The sequence below is a fragment of the Electrona antarctica genome, assembly GCF_951216825.1.
Source record: "Electrona antarctica genome assembly, chromosome: 2".
Taxonomy (NCBI): Eukaryota; Metazoa; Chordata; class Actinopteri; order Myctophiformes; family Myctophidae; genus Electrona; species Electrona antarctica.
Genome location: NC_136807.1, coordinates 57,059,786 through 57,081,198, shown reverse-complemented (window position 1 = coordinate 57,081,198; position 21,413 = coordinate 57,059,786). Strand labels below are relative to the sequence as shown.

The following is a 21,413-nucleotide window of genomic DNA, read 5'->3' as shown; positions in this document are numbered from 1 at the left end:
TCCACAGCTGCTCATCTCCCCACAGCTCCGCTGCGTCCAAACAACTGTGTACCTCCAGAGGTCTACCGTATGAACAGCATCATGATCAGCCCGCAAAAATTCATGTACACACCCAAAGCCAAGGTGTTTTACGACTGCATGGTGGGATACACCTCGACCGGAGGACACCACTACGTGACGTGTATGGGTGGAAATTGGACACCTTTGACTCTGACATGTGAAGGTAAGTGTTCATCAGTGTTGTAACGTTTTATCATTATTAACACCCCGATCGCCCAGGACGAAGTTCACCATCCTTTCTATTAGTAACACCCCAAACGCCCAGGACAAAGTTCACCATCCTTTCTATTAGTAACACCCAGCGCCCAGGACAAAGTTCACCATCCTTTCTATTAGTAACACCCAGCGCCCAGGACAAAGTTCACCATCCTTTCTATTAGTAACACCCAGCGCCCAGGACGAAGTTCACCGTCCTTTCTATTAGTAACACCCAGGACGAAGTTCACCGTCCTTTCTATTAGTAACACCCAGGACGAAGTTCACCGTCCTTTCTATTAGTAACACCCAGGACGAAGTTCACCGTCCTTTCTATTAGTAACACCCCAAAAGCCCAGGACAAAGTTCACCATCCTTTCTATTAGTAACACCCAGCGCCCAGGACAAAGTTCACCATCCTTTCTATTAGTAACACCCAGCGCCCAGGACGAAGTTCACCGTCCTTTCTATTAGTAACACCCAGGACGAAGTTCACCGTCCTTTCTATTAGTAACACCCAGGACGAAGTTCACCGTCCTTTATATTAGTAACACCCATGACGAAGTTCACCGTCCTTTATATTAGTAACACCCAGGACGAAGTTCACCATCCTTTCTATTAGTAACACCCCAAACGCCCAGGACGAAGTTCACCGTCCTTTATATTAGTAACACCCAGCGCCCAGGACGAAGTTCACCGTCCTTTATATTAGTAACACCCAGCGCCCAGGACGAAGTTCACCGTCCTTTATATTAGTAACACCCCAAACGCCCAGGACGAAGTTCACCGTCCTTTATATTAGTAACACCCAGCGCCCAGGACGAAGTTCACCGTCCTTTCTATTAGTAACACCCCAAACGCCCAGGACGAAGTTCACCGTCCTTTATATTAGTAACACCCAGCGCCCAGGACGAAGTTCACCGTCCTTTATATTAGTAACACCCAGCGCCCAGGACGAAGTTCACCGTCCTTTCTATTAGTAACACCCAGGACGAAGTTCACCATCCTTTCTATTAGTAACACCCAGGACGAAGTTCACCGTCCTTTCTATTAGTAACACCCAGGACGAAGTTCACCGTCCTTTCTATTAGTAACACCCAGCGCCCAGGACGAAGTTCACCGTCCTTTCTATTAGTAACACCCAGGACGAAGTTCACCGTCCTTTATATTAGTAACACCCAGGACGAAGTTCACCGTCCTTTCTATTAGTAACACCCAGGACGAAGTTCACCGTCCTTTATATTAGTAACACCCAGGACGAAGTTCACCGTCCTTTCTATTAGTAACACCCAGGACGAAGTTCACCGTCCTTTCTATTAGTAACACCCAGGACAACGTTCACCGTCCTTTCTATTAGTAACACCCAGGACGAAGTTCACCGTCCTTTCTATTAGTAACACCCAGGACGAAGTTCACCGTCCTTTCTATTAGTAACACCCAGCGCCCAGGACGAAGTTCACCGTCCTTTCTATTAGTAACACCCAGGACGAAGTTCACCGTCCTTTATATTAGTAACACCCAGGACGAAGTTCACCGTCCTTTCTATTAGTAACACCCAGGACGAAGTTCACCGTCCTTTATATTAGTAACACCCAGGACACAGTTCACCGTCCTTTCTATTAGTAACACCCAGGACGAAGTTCACCGTCCTTTCTATTAGTAACACCCAGGACGAAGTTCACCGTCCTTTCTATTAGTAACACCCAGGACGAAGTTCACCGTCCTTTCTATTAGTAACACCCAGGACAACGTTCACCGTCCTTTCTATTAGTAACACCCAGGACGAAGTTTACCGTCCTTTCTATTAGTAACACCCAGGACGAAGTTTACCGTCCTTTCTATTAGTAACACCCAGGACGAAGTTCACCGTCCTTTCTATTAGTAACACCCAGCGCCCAGGACAAAGTTCACCGTCCTTTATATTAGTAACACCCAGGACAAAGTTCACCGTCCTTTCTATTAGTAACACCCAGGACAAAGTTCACCGTCCTTTCTATTAGTAACACCCAGCGCCCAGGACGAAGTTCACCGTCCTTTCTATTAGTAACACCCAGCGCCCAGGACGAAGTTCACCGTCCTTTCTATTAGTAACACCCAGGACGAAGTTCATCGTCCTTTCTATTAGTAACACCCAGGACGAAGTTCATCGTCCTTTCTATTAGTAACACCCAGGACGAAGTTCACCGTCCTTTATATTAGTAACACCCAGCGCCCAGGACGAAGTTCACCGTCCTTTATTTTAGGAACACCCAGCGCCCAGGACGAAGTTCACCGTCCTTTATATTAGTAACACCCAGGACGAAGTTCACCGTCCTTTCTATTAGTAACACCCAGCACCCAGGACGAAGTTCACCGTCCTTTATATTAGTAACACCCAGGACGATGTTTTATCCAAAAGACGTTTATTGATATCAAAACCGATCGCATCGCTCCACAGCCTAGGAGCGCCTGTTGCACAACAGTGGGACGTCATCGGAAATGTTCCCCCCCTGTTTAGCAGACGAGAACGAAAATCTTAAAACGTTAATAACTCTTGATCTAAATCATCCCGTCCAATTCTAAGAAAAGATCCTGTGTTAGACGGCCCACCGCGGTCCCGTCGCTAGTCGCGGTAGATTTATCATACCTCCCGTTGTTGTTGTCGCCTCTAGAGTGTTTTGGCTACATTTAGCTGCTACATCCACATCCGGAATAACATCCGGTCCGTCGCTAAAACTGCTCCGCTGCTATAAATCGCCAGGCGCTATGATGTAATGGATTAAATAACCCCGGGCAATCGGAGTGTTAACACGTTGACGGCTGATAATTGAAACGGTCAAATAAGCTTCACTGCTGAGTATTTCACTAACCTCTGAAGAATCACCCGGGCGCAAATGTAGGTCCGTTTCACGAAAATATGCCTGAATATATTCCAGTGGTTTGTAATAGTGGCCAAAATATTCCACATTCCCGACAAAAACACTGGTCTCTCTCTGTCCCAGTTGGACTCACTATGGTGATACCATTTATAGGTTTGCTTGATCCTCCTCCACCTCCTCCACCTCCTCCACCTCCGCCACCTCCTCCACCTCTGCCACCTCCTCCACCTCCTCCACCTCCGCCAAACTGGATCCTCTGTACCATGTTGTAGATTCATATCTATCTGTACCATGTTGTAGATTCATATCTATCTGTACCATGTTGTAGATTCATATCTATCTGTACCATGCTGTAGATTCATATCTATCTGTACCATGTTGTAGATTCATATCTATCTGATCTGTACCATGCTGTAGATTCATATCTATCTGTACCATGTTGTAGATTCATATCTATCTGTACCATGTTGTAGATTCATATCTATCTGTACCATGCTGTAGATTCATATCTATCTGTACCATGTTGTAGATTCATATCTATCTGTACCATGCTGTAGATTCATATCTATCTGTACCATGTTGTAGATTCATATCTATCTGTACCATGTTGTAGATTCATATCTATCTGTACCATGCTGTAGATTCATATCTATCTGTACCATGCTGTAGATTCATATCTATCTGTACCATGCTGTAGATTCATATCTATCTGTACCATGTTGTAGATTCATATCTATCTGATCTGTACCATGCTGTAGATTCATATCTATCTGATCTGTACCATGCTGTAGATTCATATCTATCTGTACCATGTTGTAGATTCATATATATCTGTACCATGCTGTAGATTAATATCTATCTGTACTATGTTGTAGATTCATATCTATCTGTACCATGTTGTAGATTCATATCTATCTGTACCATGTTGTAGATTCATATCTATCTGTACCATGCTGTAGATTCATATCTATCTGTACCATGTTGTAGATTCATATCTATCTGATCTGTACCATGCTGTAGATTAATATCTATCTGTACCATGTTGTAGATTCATATCTATCTGATCTGTACCATGTTGTAGATTCATATCTATCTGTACCATGCTGTAGATTCATATCTGATCTGTACCATGCTGTAGATTCATATCTGATCTGTACCATGTTGTAGATTCATATATATCTGTACCATGTTGTAGATTCATATATATCTGTACCATGTTGTAGATTCATATCTATCTGATCTGTACCATGCTGTAGATTAATATCTATCTGTACCATGTTGTAGATTCATATCTATCTGTACCATGTTGTAGATTCATATATATCTGTACCATGTTGTAGATTCATATCTATCTGTACCATGTTGTAGATTCATATCTATCTGTACCATGTTGTAGATTCATATCTATCTGTACCATGTTGTAGATTCATATCTATCTGTACCATGCTGTAGATTCATATCTATCTGTACCATGTTGTAGATTCATATCTATCTGTACCATGCTGTCGATTCATATCTATCTGTACCATGTTGTAGATTCATATCTATCTGTACCATGTTGTAGATTCATATCTATCTGTACCATGCTGTAGATTCATATCTATCTGTACCATGTTGTAGATTCATATCTATCTGTACCATGTTGTAGATTCATATCTATCTGTACCATGTTGTAGATTCATATCTATCTGTACCATGTTGTAGATTCATATCTATCTGTACCATGTTGTAGATTCATATCTATCTGTACCATGCTGTAGATTAATATCTATCTGTACCATGTTGTAGATTCATATCTATCTGTACCATGCTGTAGATTCATATCTATCTGTACCATGTTGTAGATTCATAACTAGCTCACCTTTCAGAACATCATTGGCATCATTTTCATTTATAAAGCCATACTTGGTGATCTTCCTCCTTACATTTCCCCCAAATTCAATTTGGTGAAGAACGGTCTACACCTCAGATCAAATGTCTGGCTGCGGTGTGTAGTGCCAGCCTTCAAATCTTGCTATAGTGGTCGTGGAATGACCTGCAGTCCAGACTAAAATTGCCCTTGAAAGTTCCTTTGAGGAGTTTCAAAAGCATCATCTTAGACGTACAGTCCAACACCTGCACATGTCTTAGATGTACAGTCCAACACCTGCACATGTCCAGATGTACAGTCCAACACCTGCACATGTCTTAGATGTACAGTCCAACACCTGCACATGTCCAGATGTACAGTCCAACACCTGCACATGTCTTAGATGTACAGTCCAACACCTGCACATGTCCAGATGTACAGTCCAACACCTGCACATGTCCAGATGTACAGTCCAACACCTGCACATGTCCAGATGTACAGTCCAACACCTGCACATGTCCAGATGTGTACTAGCCTTTCTTCAGGCCTATGTTTATATTCTCCCTGTTTATAATGTACATTGTGTATTTGCTCTGTGCACAATGTTCTTGCGCCCGGTCACTGTTAGTGTACCATTTTGGAGATGTGTTGTATAGGTTTCTTGAAGTATGTCATGGATGTATAATTTGACATGTACGACATAGCATTGAAGTGTCATTTGGTTTCTGCCTCTTGGCCAGTTCCCACTTGAAAAAGAGTCTCAGTCTCAATGTGTTAAAATAAAGGTTCAATTAAATAAATGTCCTCATGCTCTGTCTCTCCATCTGACCCAGGCCAGTGTGGCAGGCATACGGACCAGAACGGCATTACATTCGCGGTCCTCGAAGGCACTCTGTCCCGTTCAGGAGAGCATCCATGGCAGGTGTCTCTGCAGCGCAGACTCAAAGAAACATCGGATCCGTTCAGACACCACTGTGGAGGCGTCCTCATCGCGTCCTGTTGGGTCCTCACGGCTGCTCACTGCATGTAAGATGCTCTAAAATTTAAATGCTATGTGTGTTCATTCCATTCAGTTCATTCCATAGTTTAGATTTGTTTATCCCACAATTTTGTAACCCATTTTTCACCCCTGTCAATTATCTAATGTGATCCTGGGCTCTACACATCCTCCGCCAACCTGGGGAGAGCAACAGACTTGAACTCATGCTTCCTTCATGCCTGAGTGTCCAAGTTGCTCCTTTACACCTGACAGGGGGGAGTTTCCCTGGTTGGACGTAGCGTGTGGAAGGCGTTATTCCAACCAGTTCCTCCCCCCGGCTGGCCAGGGGGAGGCAGTTTAGAGACCAGGATTACTGCATGTTTTTTGTGAGGGTACCTACCCTAGGGGACACGGAGAGAACATGCAAACTCCACACAGAAAGGCCCTTTCGCCAAACCTGCCTCGGTATGCATTCCATAGTTTAGATTGGGAGTGAGTTTGCAGTTCTGACTGCAATGGGAAGTTCATTCCATAGTTTAGATTGGGAGTGAGTCTGCAGTTCTGACTGCAATGGGAAGTTCATTCCATAGTTTAGATTGGGAGTGAGTCTGCAGTTCATTGTAATGTGAAGTTCATTCCATAGTTTACGGTAGATTAAGAGTGAGTCTGTAGTTCTGACTGCAATGTGAAGTTCATTCCATAGTTTAGATTGGGAGTGAGTCTGCAGTTCTGACTGCAATGGGGAGTTCATTCCATATTTTAGATTGGGAGTGAGTCTGTAGTTCTGACTGCAATGGGAAGTTCATTCCATAGTTTAGATTGGGAGTGAGTCTGCAGTTCTGACTGCAATGGGAAGTTCATTCCATACTTTAGATTGCGAGTGAGTCTGTAGTTCTGACTGCAATGGGAAGTTCATTCCATAGTTTAGATTGGGAGTGAGTCTGCAATTCTGACTGCAATGGGAAGTTCATTCCATAGTTTAGATTGGGAGTGAGTCTGCAGTTCTGACTGCAATGGGAAGTTCATTCCATAGTTTAGATTGGGAGTGAGTGTGCAGTTCTAACTGCAATGGGAAGTTCATTCCATAGTTTAGATTGGGAGTGAGTCTGCAGTTCTGACTGCAATGGGAAGTTCATTCCATAGTTTAGATTGGGAGTGAGTCTGCAGTTCTGACTGCAATGGGAATTTCATTCCATAGTTTAGATTGGGAGTGAGTCTGTGGTTCTGACTGCAATGGGAAGTTCATTCCATAGTTTAGATTGGGAGTGAGTCTGTGGTTCTGACTGCAATGGGAAGTTCATTCCATCGTTTAGATTGGGAGTGAGTCTGCAGTTCTGACTGCAATGGGAAGTTCATTCCATAGTTTAGATTGGGAGTGAGTGTGCAGTTCTGACTGCAATGGGAAGTTCATTCCATAGTTTAGATTGGGAGTGAGTCTGTAGTTCTGACTGCAATGGGAAGTTCATTCCATAGTTTAGATTGTGAGTGAGTCTGCAGTTCTGACTGCAATGGGAAGTTCATTCCATAGTTTAGATTGGGAGTGAGTGTGCAGTTCTGACTGCAATGGGAAGTTCATTCCATAGTTTAGATTGGGAGTGAGTCTGTAGTTCTGACTGCAATGGGAAGTTCATTCCATAGCTTAGATTGGGAGTGAGTCTGCAGTTCTGACTGCAATGGGAAGTTAATTCCATAGTTTAGATTGGGAGTGAGTCTGCAGTTCTGAATGCAATGGGAAGTTCATTCCATAGTTTAGATTGGGAGCGAGTCTGCAGTTCTGACTGCAATGGGAAGTTCATTCCATAGTTTGGATTGGGAGTGAGTGTGCAGTTCTGACTGCAATGGGAAGTTCATTCCATAGTTTAGATTGGGAGTGAGTCTGCAGTTCTGACTGCAATGGGAAGTTCATTCCATAGTTTAGATTGGGAGTGAGTCTGCAGTTCTGACTGCCATGGGAAGTTCATTCCATAGTTTTGGAGACAGAATAATGTATGTCTCTCTGGGATAACTGACTGTCTGTTGTTCCTCCAGTAACAGCTCCATGGACATGCAGGTGGTCTTAATGACTGACTGTCTGTTGTTCCTCTCCAGTAACAGCTCCATGGACATGCAGGTGGTCTTAATGACTGACTGTCTGTTGTTCCTCTCCAGTAACAGCTCCATGGACATGCAGGTGGTCTTAATGACTGACTGTCTGTTGTTCCTCTCCAGTAACAGCTCCATGGACATGCAGGTGGTCTTAATGACTGACTGTCTGTTGTTCCTCTCCAGTAACAGCTCCATGGACATGCAGGTGGTCTTAATGACTGACTGTCTGTTGTTCCTCTCCAGTAACAGCTCCATGGACATGCAGGTGGTGGTGGGGGGAGTGGACAATGGGAGACATGAAGAGTCAGACCAGGTCATCGCCGTGGTGAGAGACTTCATTCATGTGGATTTCATTAAGAGCACTGGAAGTAATGACATTGGTGAGTCATGCATTTACTGTATGTCTCTGATTGGTCCATCCATTTACTGTATGTCTCTGATTGGTCCATCCATTTACTGTATGTCTCTGATTGGTCCATCTATTTACTGTAGGTCTCTGATTGGTCCATCCATTTACTGTATGTCTCTGATTGGTCCATCCATTTACTGTATGTCTCTGATTGGTCCATCCATTTACTGTATGTCTCTGATTGGTCCATCCATTTACTGTAGGTCTCTGATTGGTCCATCCATTTACTGTATGTCTCTGATTGGTCCATCCATTTACTGTAGGTCTCTGATTGGTCCATCCATTTACTGTATGTCTCTGATTGGTCCATCCATTTACTGTAGGTCAGTCATACAGCATGCTTAAAGTCTAAATGATGACATCATGTCAGTCAGAGAACTTAAAGACATCACATTGATGCACCTGGGACGTATCCTCAGTGATGTATCCCAAGGTCATCACCTGGGACGTATCCTCAGTGATGTAACCCAAGGTCATCACCTGGGACGTATCCTCAGTGATGTATCCCAAGGTCATCACCTGGGACGTATCCTCAGTGATGTATCCCAAGGTCACCACCTGGGACGTATCCTCAGTGATGTATCCCAAGGTCATCACCTGGGACGTATCCTCAGTGATGTATCCCAAGGTCATCACCTGGGACGTATCCTCAGTGATGTATCCCAAGGTCATCACCTGGGACGTATCCTCAGTGATGTATCCCAAGGTCATCACCTGGGACGTATCCTCAGTGATGTATCCCAAGGTCATCACCTGGGACGTGTCCTCAGTGATGTATCCCAAGGTCATCACCTGGGACGTATCCTCAGTGATGTGGAGGGACTAGGCACTGTGGGTTGACTCCTGGCCGGGCACCACCTACGCCTCACTAATGCTAATATTATGTAACTATTGTGTTTACTGTGTCAGCATTACTCCAGCTGAGATTCACCAACGGAGCATTCTGTGCCAATGGAACCAGCTATGTTAAAACTGCCTGTCTGCCAAACAAGATCTTCCCCGATGGAAAGCAGTGTGTGATCTCTGGATGGGGCAAAACTAAAGATGGTACGTATCCAACCACTGACTACCACTAATCACACCTTAAACTAAAGATGGTACGTATCCAACCACTGACTACCACTAATCACACCTTAAACTAAAGATGGTACGTATCCAACCACTGACTACCACTAATCACACCTTAAACTAAAGATGGTACGTATCCAACCACTGACTACCACTAATCACACCTTAAACTATAGATGGTACGTATCCAACCACTGACTACCACTAATCACACCTTAAACTAAAGATGGTACGTATCCAACCACTGACTACCACTAATCACACCTTAAACTATAGATGGTACGTATCCAACCACTGACTACCACTAATCACACCTTAAACTAAAGATGGTACGTATCCAACCACTGACTACCACTAATCACACCTTAAACTAAAGATGGTACGTATCCAACCACTGACTACCACTAATCACACCTTAAACTAAAGATGGTACGTATCCAACCACTGACTACCACTAATCACACCTTAAACTATAGATGGTACGTATCCAACCACTGACTACCACTAATCACACCTTAAACTATAGATGGTACGTATCCAACCACTGACTACCACTAATCACACCTTAAACTAAAGATGGTACGTATCCAACCACTGACTACCACTAATCACACCTTAAACTATAGATGGTACGTATCCAACCACTGACTACCACTAATCACACCTTAAACTATAGATGGTACGTATCCAACCACTGACTACCACTAATCACACCTTAAACTATAGATGGTACGTATCCAACCACTGACTACCACTAATCACACCTTAAACTAAAGATGGTACGTATCCAACCACTGACTACCACTAATCACACCTTAAACTATAGATGGTACGTATCCAACCACTGACTACCACTAATCACACCTTAAACTATAGATGGTACGTATCCAACCACTGACTACCACTAATCACACCTTCAACTAAAGATGGTACATATCCAACCACTGACTACCACTAATCACACCTTAAACTAAAGATGGTACGTATCCAACCACTGACTACCACTAATCACACCTTAAACTAAAGATGGTACGTATCCAACCACTGACTACCACTAATCACACCTTAAACTAAAGATGGTACGTATCCAACCACTGACTACCACTAATCACACCTTAAACTGAAGATGGTACGTATCCAACCACTGACTACCACTAATCACACCTTCAACTAAAGATGGTACATATCCAACCACTGACTACCACTAATCACACCTTAAACTAAAGATGGTACGTATCCAACCACTGACTACCACTAATCACACCTTAAACTAAAGATGGTACGTATCCAACCACTGACTACCACTAATCACACCTTAAACTAAAGATGGTACGTATCCAACCACTGACTACCACTAATCACACCTTAAACTGAAGATGGTACGTATCCAACCACTGACTACCACTAATCACACCTTAAACTATAGATGGTACGTATCCAACCACTGACTACCACTAATCACACCTTAAACTAAAGATGGTACGTATCCAACCACTGACTACCACTAATCACACCTTAAACTAAAGATGGTACGTATCCAACCACTGACTACCACTAATCACACCTTAAACTAAAGATGGTACGTATCCAACCACTGACTACCACTAATCACACCTTAAACTAAAGATGGTACGTATCCAACCACTGACTACCACTAATCACACCTTAAACTAAAGATGGTACGTATCCAACCACTGACTACCACTAATCACACCTTAAACTAAAGATGGTACGTATCCAACCACTGACTACCACTAATCACACCTTAAACTAAAGATGGTACGTATCCAACCACTGACTACCACTAATCACACCTTAAACTATAGATGGTACGTATCCAACCACTGACTACCACTAATCACACCTTAAACTATAGATGGTACGTATCCAACCACTGACTACCACTAATCACACCTTAAACTATAGATGGTACGTATCCAACCACTGACTACCACTAATCACACCTTAAACTAAAGATGGTACGTATCCAACCACTGACTACCACTAATCACACCTTAAACTATAGATGGTACGTATCCAACCACTGACTACCACTAATCACACCTTAAACTAAAGATGGTACGTATCCAACCACTGACTACCACTAATCACACCTTAAACTATAGATGGTACGTATCCAACCACTGACTACCACTAATCACACCTTAAACTAAAGATGGTACGTATCCAACCACTGACTACCACTAATCACACCTTAAACTATAGATGGTACGTATCCAACCACTGACTACCACTAATCACACCTTAAACTAAAGATGGTACGTATCCAACCACTGACTACCACTAATCACACCTTAAACTATAGATGGTACGTATCCAACCACTGACTACCACTAATCACACCTTAAACTAATGATGGTACGTATCCAACCACTGACTACCACTAATCACACCTTAAACTAAAGATGGTACGTATCCAACCACTGACTACCACTAATCACACCTTAAACTAAAGATGGTACGTATCCAACCACTGACTACCACTAATCACACCTTAAACTAAAGATGGTACGTATCCAACCACTGACTACCACTAATCACACCTAGAAATGCACTCTGTCGAGGTGCCAACTTTATTACCTCTAAATAAAGGGACTGATATGAGGTTAGGGGACTTACGTGGCAGGTTAAGACTGATATGAGGTTAGGGGACTTACGTGGCCGGTTAAGACTGATATGAGGTTATGGGACTTACGTGGCCGGTTAAGACTGATATGAGGTTAGGGGACTGGTATGAGGTTAGGGGACTGTAAAAGAGAGCTGGCTCTCATCACCCTCTCCGCCTGAACACTGGTCTACTCCTGTTTGCTAAGCAGTATAGTGCCAGGACTTTCACGGTCTTCTCTTCGTCTCAAAATAGCTGTGCTACAAATCACTAGTAGCTAAGGTGTTCAAAACACCTCTTCAAAAGATAAACCCATTACAAGTGGCTTCCGCCCATACCTGTACATCTTAGTACTGTATAGCTCCCCTACAGAGCTGTTGTGTGACGTGCGCACAATATTATGTTTCATTAAATATGCCATAAATAACTTATAATATTATACACCTTTGACTCATTGTGTAGCCCGGAGACACACCATTTGTGCGACACAAGACTAACACACTGTGTAAAGTACACACACTCCGTTACCCACCGCTGATGGCCTGCTTGTACGAGGCTATCAGGAGCGACCCTAATTAAAACCTTAAAACTATCCTATCTGTATCGTGTTCACAATCACAGGTTTATGCAGTGTGCGTAAAGTCCCGGCGCGGGCATCAAAGCCGGCACGGGAGACTCCCTATGCCTCCCACATGTCCGCTCGTCCCGAGCTCACTTCGTATGAGGCGTCGGGGATTGAGGGATACAGTGGAAGATATATAAACACACTCGCAACTTTTAATCTATGGCTTTTATGAGGCAGAGATTTATAGCTGCTTTTCCACTTGTATGTGCACTGCGCAAACTCTCGTGAAGAGATAGCGTGCCTCAGACTGGTCAGGTCATAGCATACAATTATCACATTGTTCCGCCTGTCCAACGTGAATGCGTGAAGGGTTCCTTCAGTTCATTTCTAGCCAAGGTCAACAGCGTGAACGTGTAAAGGGTTCCTTCAGTTCATTTCTGGGTTACTTCAGTTCATTACTGCTGCTATAGGAGAAACACAATATACAGCGACTGCAATAATGTAATGAATGCATACAGTTGAAGAAGACTTAACAGCAGATTTAACCCATCGGCTGCCTGTTTCAGTATAATACATGTGGGGTCAGAACACATCATTTAAAACAGTATTACAGTAACACAATAGGTGAAAGTCATGTGCATTGTGTCACACAAGCATAACATATGTCCTTGTTACTGAGACGCTCGGGGGTGGAGATCTTAGGGGCCACATTGGGGCGTCACTGGTTCGCCACTCACAACAGGGACTTACGTGGTCGGTTAAGACTGATATGAGGTTAGGGGACTGGTATGAGGTTAGGGGACTTACGTGGTCGGTTAAGACTGATATGAGGTTAGGGGACTGGTATGAGGTTAGGGGACTTACGTGGCCGGTTAAGACTGATATGAGGTTAGGGGACTGGTATGAGGTTAGGGGACTTACGTGGCCGGTTAAGACTGATATGAGGTTAGGGGACTTACGTGGCCGGTTAAGACTGATATGAGGTTAGGGGACTTACGTGGCCGGTTAAGACTGATATGAGGTTAGGGGACTTACGTGGCCGGTTAAGACTGATATGAGGTTAGGAGACTTAAGTGGGCGGTTAAGACTGATATGAGGTTAGGGGACTTACGTGGCCGGTTAAGACTGATATGAGGTTAGGAGACTTACGTGGCCGGTTAAGACTGATATGAGGTTAGGGGACTTACGTGGCCGGTTAAGACTGATATGAGGTTAGGAGACTTACGTGGCCGGTTAAGACTGATATGAGGTTAGGGGACTTACGTGGCCGGGTAAGTTGTCACCGGACAGTCCCCTTTATTTTTATATATATATATACTGTAGCGGTCCCCGCCGAGAGAAGGTCAATACTTGTACTGATGGTAGTGAATTTATTTAAGAAAATAAAGAACACAAAACTAAATACTCTGTTAGTATTACACATATTTTTCCATAAAATTGCTGTAGCTCACATTAGCTCCAAATGTAACTAGCATATTCAAAACAGTACAATTCCCTTTTAAATGGTTTTGACCATCAGTATAATTACTGTAATCACATTACAATGAATTGATGACTTTAACATCACCATGCACTTATTATAATGAACTTGTTTTTTCCTTTTTAACAGCTGTTTTTAACTCCAAAAGTAATGAAATATTTTAACAAGAGGACGAGACGCGAAGAACGTACGGGCGACGCCATGTTGCTCCATGGTGCTCCATGGAAGGAAAGAAACATGCGCAGTTGAGACCAGGAAGTTGTACATGCACAAATTTGGGCATGTACAACTTCCTGGTCTCAACTGCGCATGTTTCTTTCCTTCCATGGAGCAACATGGCGTCGCCCGTACGGTATTCGCGTCTCGTCCTCTTTAGACAGTCCTTGTTTCCGGTGTGCAGGTGGCTATGTCACACAAAACTCCCTTCAAAATAAAAGCATTTGGCTCAAATCACAAAATAACAGGAAATCGAATACTTTTTTCACAGAATCGATTTATGCAGGTTGTGATTCTCCAGGATCCTAGATGGCTTAAACTATTTTGTCTGTGTTGTTCTGACCACCTGTCTGTGTTGTTCTGACCACCTGTCTGTGTTCTGACCACCTGTCTGTGTTGTTCTGACCACCTGTCTGTGTTGTTCTGACCACCTGTCTGTGTTGTTCTGACCACCTGTCTGTGTGTTCTGACCACCTGTCTGTGTTGTTCTGACCACCTGTCTGTGTTCTGACCACCTGTCTGTGTTGTTCTGACCACCTGTCTGTGTTCTGACCACCTGTCTGTGTTCTGACCACCTGTCTGTGTTGTTCTGACCACCTGTCTGTGTTGTTCTGACCACCTGTCTGTGTGTTCTGACCACCTGTCTGTGTTGTTCTGACCACCTGTCTGTGTTCTGACCAGCTGTCTGTGTTCTGACCACCTGTCTGTGTTCTGACCACCTGTCTGTGTTGTTCTGACCACCTGTCTGTGTTCTGACCACCTGTCACCACCTGTCTGTGTTCTGACCACCTGTCTGTGTGTTCTGACCACCTGTCTGTGTTGTTCTGACCACCTGTCTGTGTGTTCTGACCACCTGTCTGTGTTCTGACCACCTGTCTGTGTTCTGACCACCTGTCTGTGTGTTCTGACCACCTGTCTGTGTTGTTCTGACCACCTGTCTGTGTGTTCTGACCACCTGTCTGTGTGTTGTTGTCCCTCAGCTAACCAGCCACACAAAATGTCCCATGGAGACGTTACCCTGATGTCTAAGCAGCGTTGTAAGGATGTCTATGGAGCCCTGCAAGTCGACAACACCATGATCTGTGCAGAAGACACCATGGGAAAAGTCAACTTCTGTTATGTAAGTGTGTGTGTGTGTGTGTGTGTGTGTGTGTGTGTGTGTGTGTGTGTGTGTGTGTGTGTGTGTGTGTGTGTGTGTGTGTGTGGTGCGTGCGTGCGTGCGTTACTGTTGTAGTCGAGTCCACCAAAAGCCAGACCGAGACCAGATTTGTTTTCTTCCTTTTTTCACATTTGACAGCACTGTGAGAGCAGGCAGGCTCCACGGGGAAACACGGGGGCGCTATGATTCCTGGGGACACAGGGGGCGCTATGATTCCTGGGGACACAGGGGGCGCTATGATTCCTGGGGACACAGGGGGCGCTATGATTCCTGGGGACACAGGGGGCGCTATGATTCCTGGGGACACAGGGGGCGCTATGATTCCTGGGGACACAGGGGGCGCTATGATTCCTGGGGAAACAGGACAAAGATTGGTCTTCATAACTACCCCAGAGAGAGTTACCCCCAGTGGACCTCATCCATGCATCTCTCTCTCCCATGGTAAAGTGCATGTAGGTCGCTCACTCTTTTGGCAGTCACCACTGCCAGGAGTAGGGATGGAGCTCCATAACAGATTCCCCCCAAAAAATCAGAGAACAAGCTTATCGAGTACCTCTGGTATCAATAAGCTTTGGGCTTATCGAGTACCTCCGGTATCAATAAGCTTTGGGCTTATCGAGTACCTCCGGTATCAATAAGCTTTGGGCTTATCGAGTACCTCCGGTATCAATAAGCTTTGGGCTTATCGAGTACCTGGTATCAATACGCTTTGGGCTTATCGAGTACCCGGTATCAATAAGCTTTGGGCTTATCGAGTACCTCCGGTATCAATAAGCTTTGGGCTTATCGAGTACCTCCGGTATCAATAAGCTTTGGGCTTATCGAGTACCTCTGGTATCAATAAGCTCTGGGCTTATCGAGTACCTCCGGTATCAATAAGCTTTGGGCTTATCGAGTACCTCTGGTATCAATAAGCTTTGGGCTTATCGAGTACCCGGTATCAATAAGCTTTGGGCTTATCGAGTACCTCCGGTATCAATAAGCTTTGGTCTTATCGAGTACCCGTTATCAATAAGCTTTGGGCTTATCGAGTACCCGGTATCAATAAGCTTTGGGCTTATCAAGCCTGTTATCGAGCATAGTGGCCCATATGGTTCTGTGTGTTACAGGGTGGTCCATATGGTTCTGTGTGTTACAGGGTGGTCCATATAGTTCTGTGTCTTACAGGGTGGTCCATATGGTTCTGTGTGTTACAGGGTGGTCCATATGGTTCTGTGTGTCTTCAGGGTGGTCCATATGGTTCTGTGTGTCTTCAGGGTGGTCCATATGGTTCTGTGTGTTACAGGGTGGTCCATATGGTTCTGTGTGTTACAGGGTGGTCCATATAGTTCTGTGTCTTACAGGGTGGTCCATATGGTTCTGTGTGTTACAGGGTGGTCCATATGGTTCTGTGTGTCTTCAGGGTGGTCCATATGGTTCTGTGTGTCTTCAGGGTGGTCCATATGGTTCTGTGTGTCTTCAGGGTGGTAACATATGGTTCTGTGTGTCTTCAGGGTGGTCCATATGGTTCTGTGTGTCTTCAGGGTGGTAACATATGGTTCTGTGTGTCTTCAGGGTGGTCCATATGGTTCTGTGTGTTACAGGGTGGTCCATATGGTTCTGTGTGTCTTCAGGGTGGTCCATATGGTTTTGTGTGTCTTCAGGGTGGTCCATATGGTTCTGTGTGTCTTCAGGGTGGTCCATATGGTTCTGTGTGTCTTCAGGGTGGTAACATATGGTTCTGTGTGTCTTCAGGGTGGTCCATATGGTTCTGTGTGTCTTCAGGGTGGTCCATATGGTTCTGTGTATCTTCAGGGTGGTCCATATGGTTCTGTGTATCTTCAGGCTGGTCCATATGGTTCTGTGTGTTACAGGGTGGTCCATATGGTTCTGTGTGTTACAGGGAGATGCTGGCGGGCCGCTGATCTGCAAGGAGGATGGTGTTCACTACATTGCAGGCTTGGTGAGCTGGTTGAACGGGTCGTGCAGCGGTCAGACGCCTGGTGTCTACGCCAACGTCCACGATCATGTTAATTGGATCAGTGGCTGTGTGGCTGGATCACCGTGTCGGACACAGAGTGTGTCCGATTATGACTATACATATTGATGATGACGGCTATGGCCGTTTTTAACCCAAAGAGTGTTTTCTTTGTGTGCAAAACGAATGCTTGGTATGGATTCAGAATGAAATGAAAACCCGCTAGTTTGACATGTCACATGCTACTGAAAGCATGATGACATTCTGAAAACTTTGCCTTATATAGGTTGTTAATGGTATGGTCACTTATCCCCCTATTATGGAAATTGCCCAACATATGCAAGTTAGCATCCGGCAGTTTCTAAATTATGGGGTCCCATACTTGACATTTCTAACATAAAACTTTGGGTACTCAAAATGTCTGGGATCACATTCTGGCAAGTGGACTAATATGGCGTACGTCCGTTATGTTTCTGTCAGTGGTTCTCAACCTTTTTCAGAAAAACGCTATAAAATTTGGAAAAAATAAAAAATATAAACATATAAATCAATAAAATGAAAAAAGGCAGAAAAATAAGGTCAATAATAGAACATTATAGTCATATCATCATTAGGGCTGTCAAAAGAACTGAGTTGACTGGCTTAGATTAAACGTTTTGACGCAATTAATGCATGCTTGGATGGCCCTCCCCATACATCCCATAATGCATCTGGATGACCCTGTACAATTTACACAGCAGGCTCAAATCACATAGCATGACATTGCGTATATCTATTCTACGTCCGAGCATAGACATGGTAACGCCCCGCCTGCCTCTGATTGGCCTACCCACACTGCCTGTCTTGTTTGTCCTCTGAGATGCAAGGATCCTCTGTGGTGGGAAATAATACAAGTACAAGAGAATGGCAACACGTGACAGTAACTTGTAACTTTATTTTTTGTAGAAGAGGCAAACTAATATTGTTTGTGCCGTTTGCTTTGATTGAATAATTGATTGAACACGCATGTACTATGATTTGATTTAGCTGTGTTCTAAATTAAGTGTTGATTATCGTGTATTAATCTAATTATAGTAAACTAATACTATTATACTGAAAATGATAAAGATCAAGGGAAAAGATACCTTTTTACAGCACAATAATGTTTTAAGTTTACACATGTATACAAATAAACAGGCCAACGGCATAAACAATATTAGTTTGCCTCTTCTACAAAAATTTAAGTTACTGTCGCGCGTGCCAAGCTGTCATTCTCTTGTATTATATCGTACTTGTATTATTTATTTATTTCCCACCACGGAGTAACCTCACGGCAGACAATCCCGCATGTATCTACCACCTCGGAGACACCGGCTGTGCCAGTAGGCCAATCAGAGGCAGGCGGGGCGTTGCCATGTCTATGCTCAGTGTCGGTAGGCCAATCAGAGGCAGGCGGGGCGTTACCATGTCTATGGTAGGCCAATCAGAGGCAGGCGGGGCGTTACCATGTCTATGCTCTGACGTAGAATAGATATACGCCATGACAACATGTGAGAGACAGAGAGACACCATCCTGTTATAAAGAGTAAAACATGTTCATTGTACATCTGTCATTTATCTTTGCATTCCCACAACAATATACTTTTTGGATATAGTTTGAATGGTGATTAATCACAATTAATACATGTTTAAGCTGTGATTGATTAAAAATGTTTGACAGCTCTAATAATAATAATAATAATAGCAGCCAGTCAGTCAATGACTTCAAGGCAACTTATGTGTTGGTACGATTTTGTTTAGTCTTTTGAGTAAAATTCTATTTAATTTTTTTAATTTTATATGTTGTTGTTGATTTTAGTCGAGTAAATCTACAGTGGTTTTTGTCGACTCAAATGTATTTTGGCGGGACTTGATGGCGTCGTAAAGGCTGATTTTACACCTGGTTGGATGCTGAAAATAGCAGCTTGTACATCTGCTATTTTCAGAGCCAAACCAAACAAAATCACTTTTTTAAAGTCCTACTTTAAGGACTAGTGGACTTCTCCGCTAGTCCCTCCTTAACATTTTAGTCTCATTTTTATTTGTGGAAAAAAATTGTCATTGACAAATTAGTCTTAGTTTCAGTCATCATAGCTTAGTTTGCATCTGTGAAAAATTGTAGTCAACCAACATTTTTCTTCATAGTTTTAGTCGACAAAATTAACACGGCAAGGCTGTACTGTTTGATTGTTTGTCATCCACTTCAGCCTTGAGTTTGCATTAAATCAGTTAAATAGTACAACACGTAATTAGCATTAAAACGCCCAACACTGCGTGAAATCCCTTGTATGTGGGAGGGCAAAGCTCAGGTTTATTTCTGTAACTTCCGGGAGTATTACATTATATAATTGACACTGGGTGAAAAAATGGGTTGCAAAATCGTGGGATAAAAAAATAAAAAAATAAAGAATATAGTCCAATTATTAATTAGCATTAAAACAGTTAAATGGTACAATGTGTAATTAGCATTAAAACAGTTAAATAGTAAAATTTAGCATTACAACAGTTAATAATGCTCCCATAATGCATCAGTGTCCATAATGCATTGTGTAAAGGACAGTTTGTCCGTGCTGTCATCCCATAATGCATTGTGTCCTTGCTGTCGGCTCATGGGTGAATTGTTGGCTAAATGATGTTTGATCTTGACCTGAATTGTGATGAGAAAACTGTTTTGATTCAGCAATGATAAATAAATTGACTTGATTGACTGTGTGTGTTTTTTGTTTGTTTTTGCAGTACTTCATTGAAGCACACTTCAACATTTCTACTTGGTCCTCAGCTGTCTAAAATGTACTGATTTGATTTATTGCTCATTTTTTACCAGTATAGCAAAACTAGCTAAGAAAATCCAGGGTAAAAGCTGCTACTGACATAGATCATTGCTTCTGTACAGAGAGAACAGAAAGAGAGTCATTCAAGTTACACTCATGCACACATTTGATCATCCAGATCATCCATCAGCTCTGTAGCAGTGGCAGTTTTTACTTTGAACCTCTTACTAAGCTGGGATGACCAGACCTTATGCATGTCGTTGCAGGCTGACCAGGCCATTCCCTTCCTAGTTTGAAGACGATATATGAACCCACATACTTGTTTTCATCAACCTGTTTCAGAGGAGTGTTGTTAAGTGTTTTGATAACGTGGTTATTGTTGGATTTGGAAATTACATATTCAGTTTCTGTCTCGTTGAGATAAAGACCCAACACAGTTGGAGGCCTGCTCAAGAGACTGAAGGAGAGCCTGAGCGTATTCCAATGATTGACTGATAAGCGCTGTGAAGCCTGTACCTCTAGGCTAAACAGCAGGGCAACTGGGTTGAACTTTAGTTTGACACATGCAATGATTAATTCAATATCCAGTCGTTGAATCTCTTTTGGATATGTCAATCCATTTATTGAGAACATCCACTTTCTTGCAGCAGTGTTCAAACTCAAATAAGACTGTGTAAACTTACAAACAAACAAAACAACTGAACCAAAAAAAACAATCTACAGTCGAAAACTGTGTCGTCTTCCCCTGTCGCACCTGAGTGCCATCACAGTGACAGGTAATAAGGGTTTCCAAGACAACCACCCACCATTGATTGACATGACGTCATCATATAGGAGGACACGTTATACTCATCATTAATTCGTTTAAATAAATAAAACAAAGTAAACAAAAAGCATTTTGGCCCCTAATTGGGAATGGCCGTGAGCAATTCAATATTTACATAATGGAGCCATTATTCATACATATGGGAATAAACCATGAACACTTTCAAACAGAACTTAGTCATGTTTGCAATATGCAATACAAGGACCTTGAGTGTGACACTTCATTTGTTTGAGACCTTTGATTTGTCAAAGAGAACGTTTGTCTTTTGTACAAACAAAATGAACGATGGTTT

General features: G+C 43.2%; 1 protein-coding gene across 1 annotated transcript in view; it reads left to right on the top strand.

Moving 5' to 3' along the window:
* Window positions 1-17,635, top strand: part of LOC306934229 (chymotrypsinogen A-like) — a gene marked incomplete at its 3' end in the record, with an annotated part of 117,750 nt that extends 100,115 nt beyond the window's left edge. The window contains exons 2-7 of the mRNA XM_079516789.1: window positions 26-223; window positions 5,796-5,988; window positions 8,270-8,406; window positions 9,345-9,482; window positions 15,371-15,510; window positions 17,432-17,635. Of these exons, the coding sequence (XP_079372915.1) occupies window positions 26-223; window positions 5,796-5,988; window positions 8,270-8,406; window positions 9,345-9,482; window positions 15,371-15,510; window positions 17,432-17,635 (1,010 nt within the window). The remainder of the gene's footprint in view (window positions 1-25; window positions 224-5,795; window positions 5,989-8,269; window positions 8,407-9,344; window positions 9,483-15,370; window positions 15,511-17,431) is intronic.
* Window positions 17,636-21,413: the final 3,778 nt, after the last annotated feature.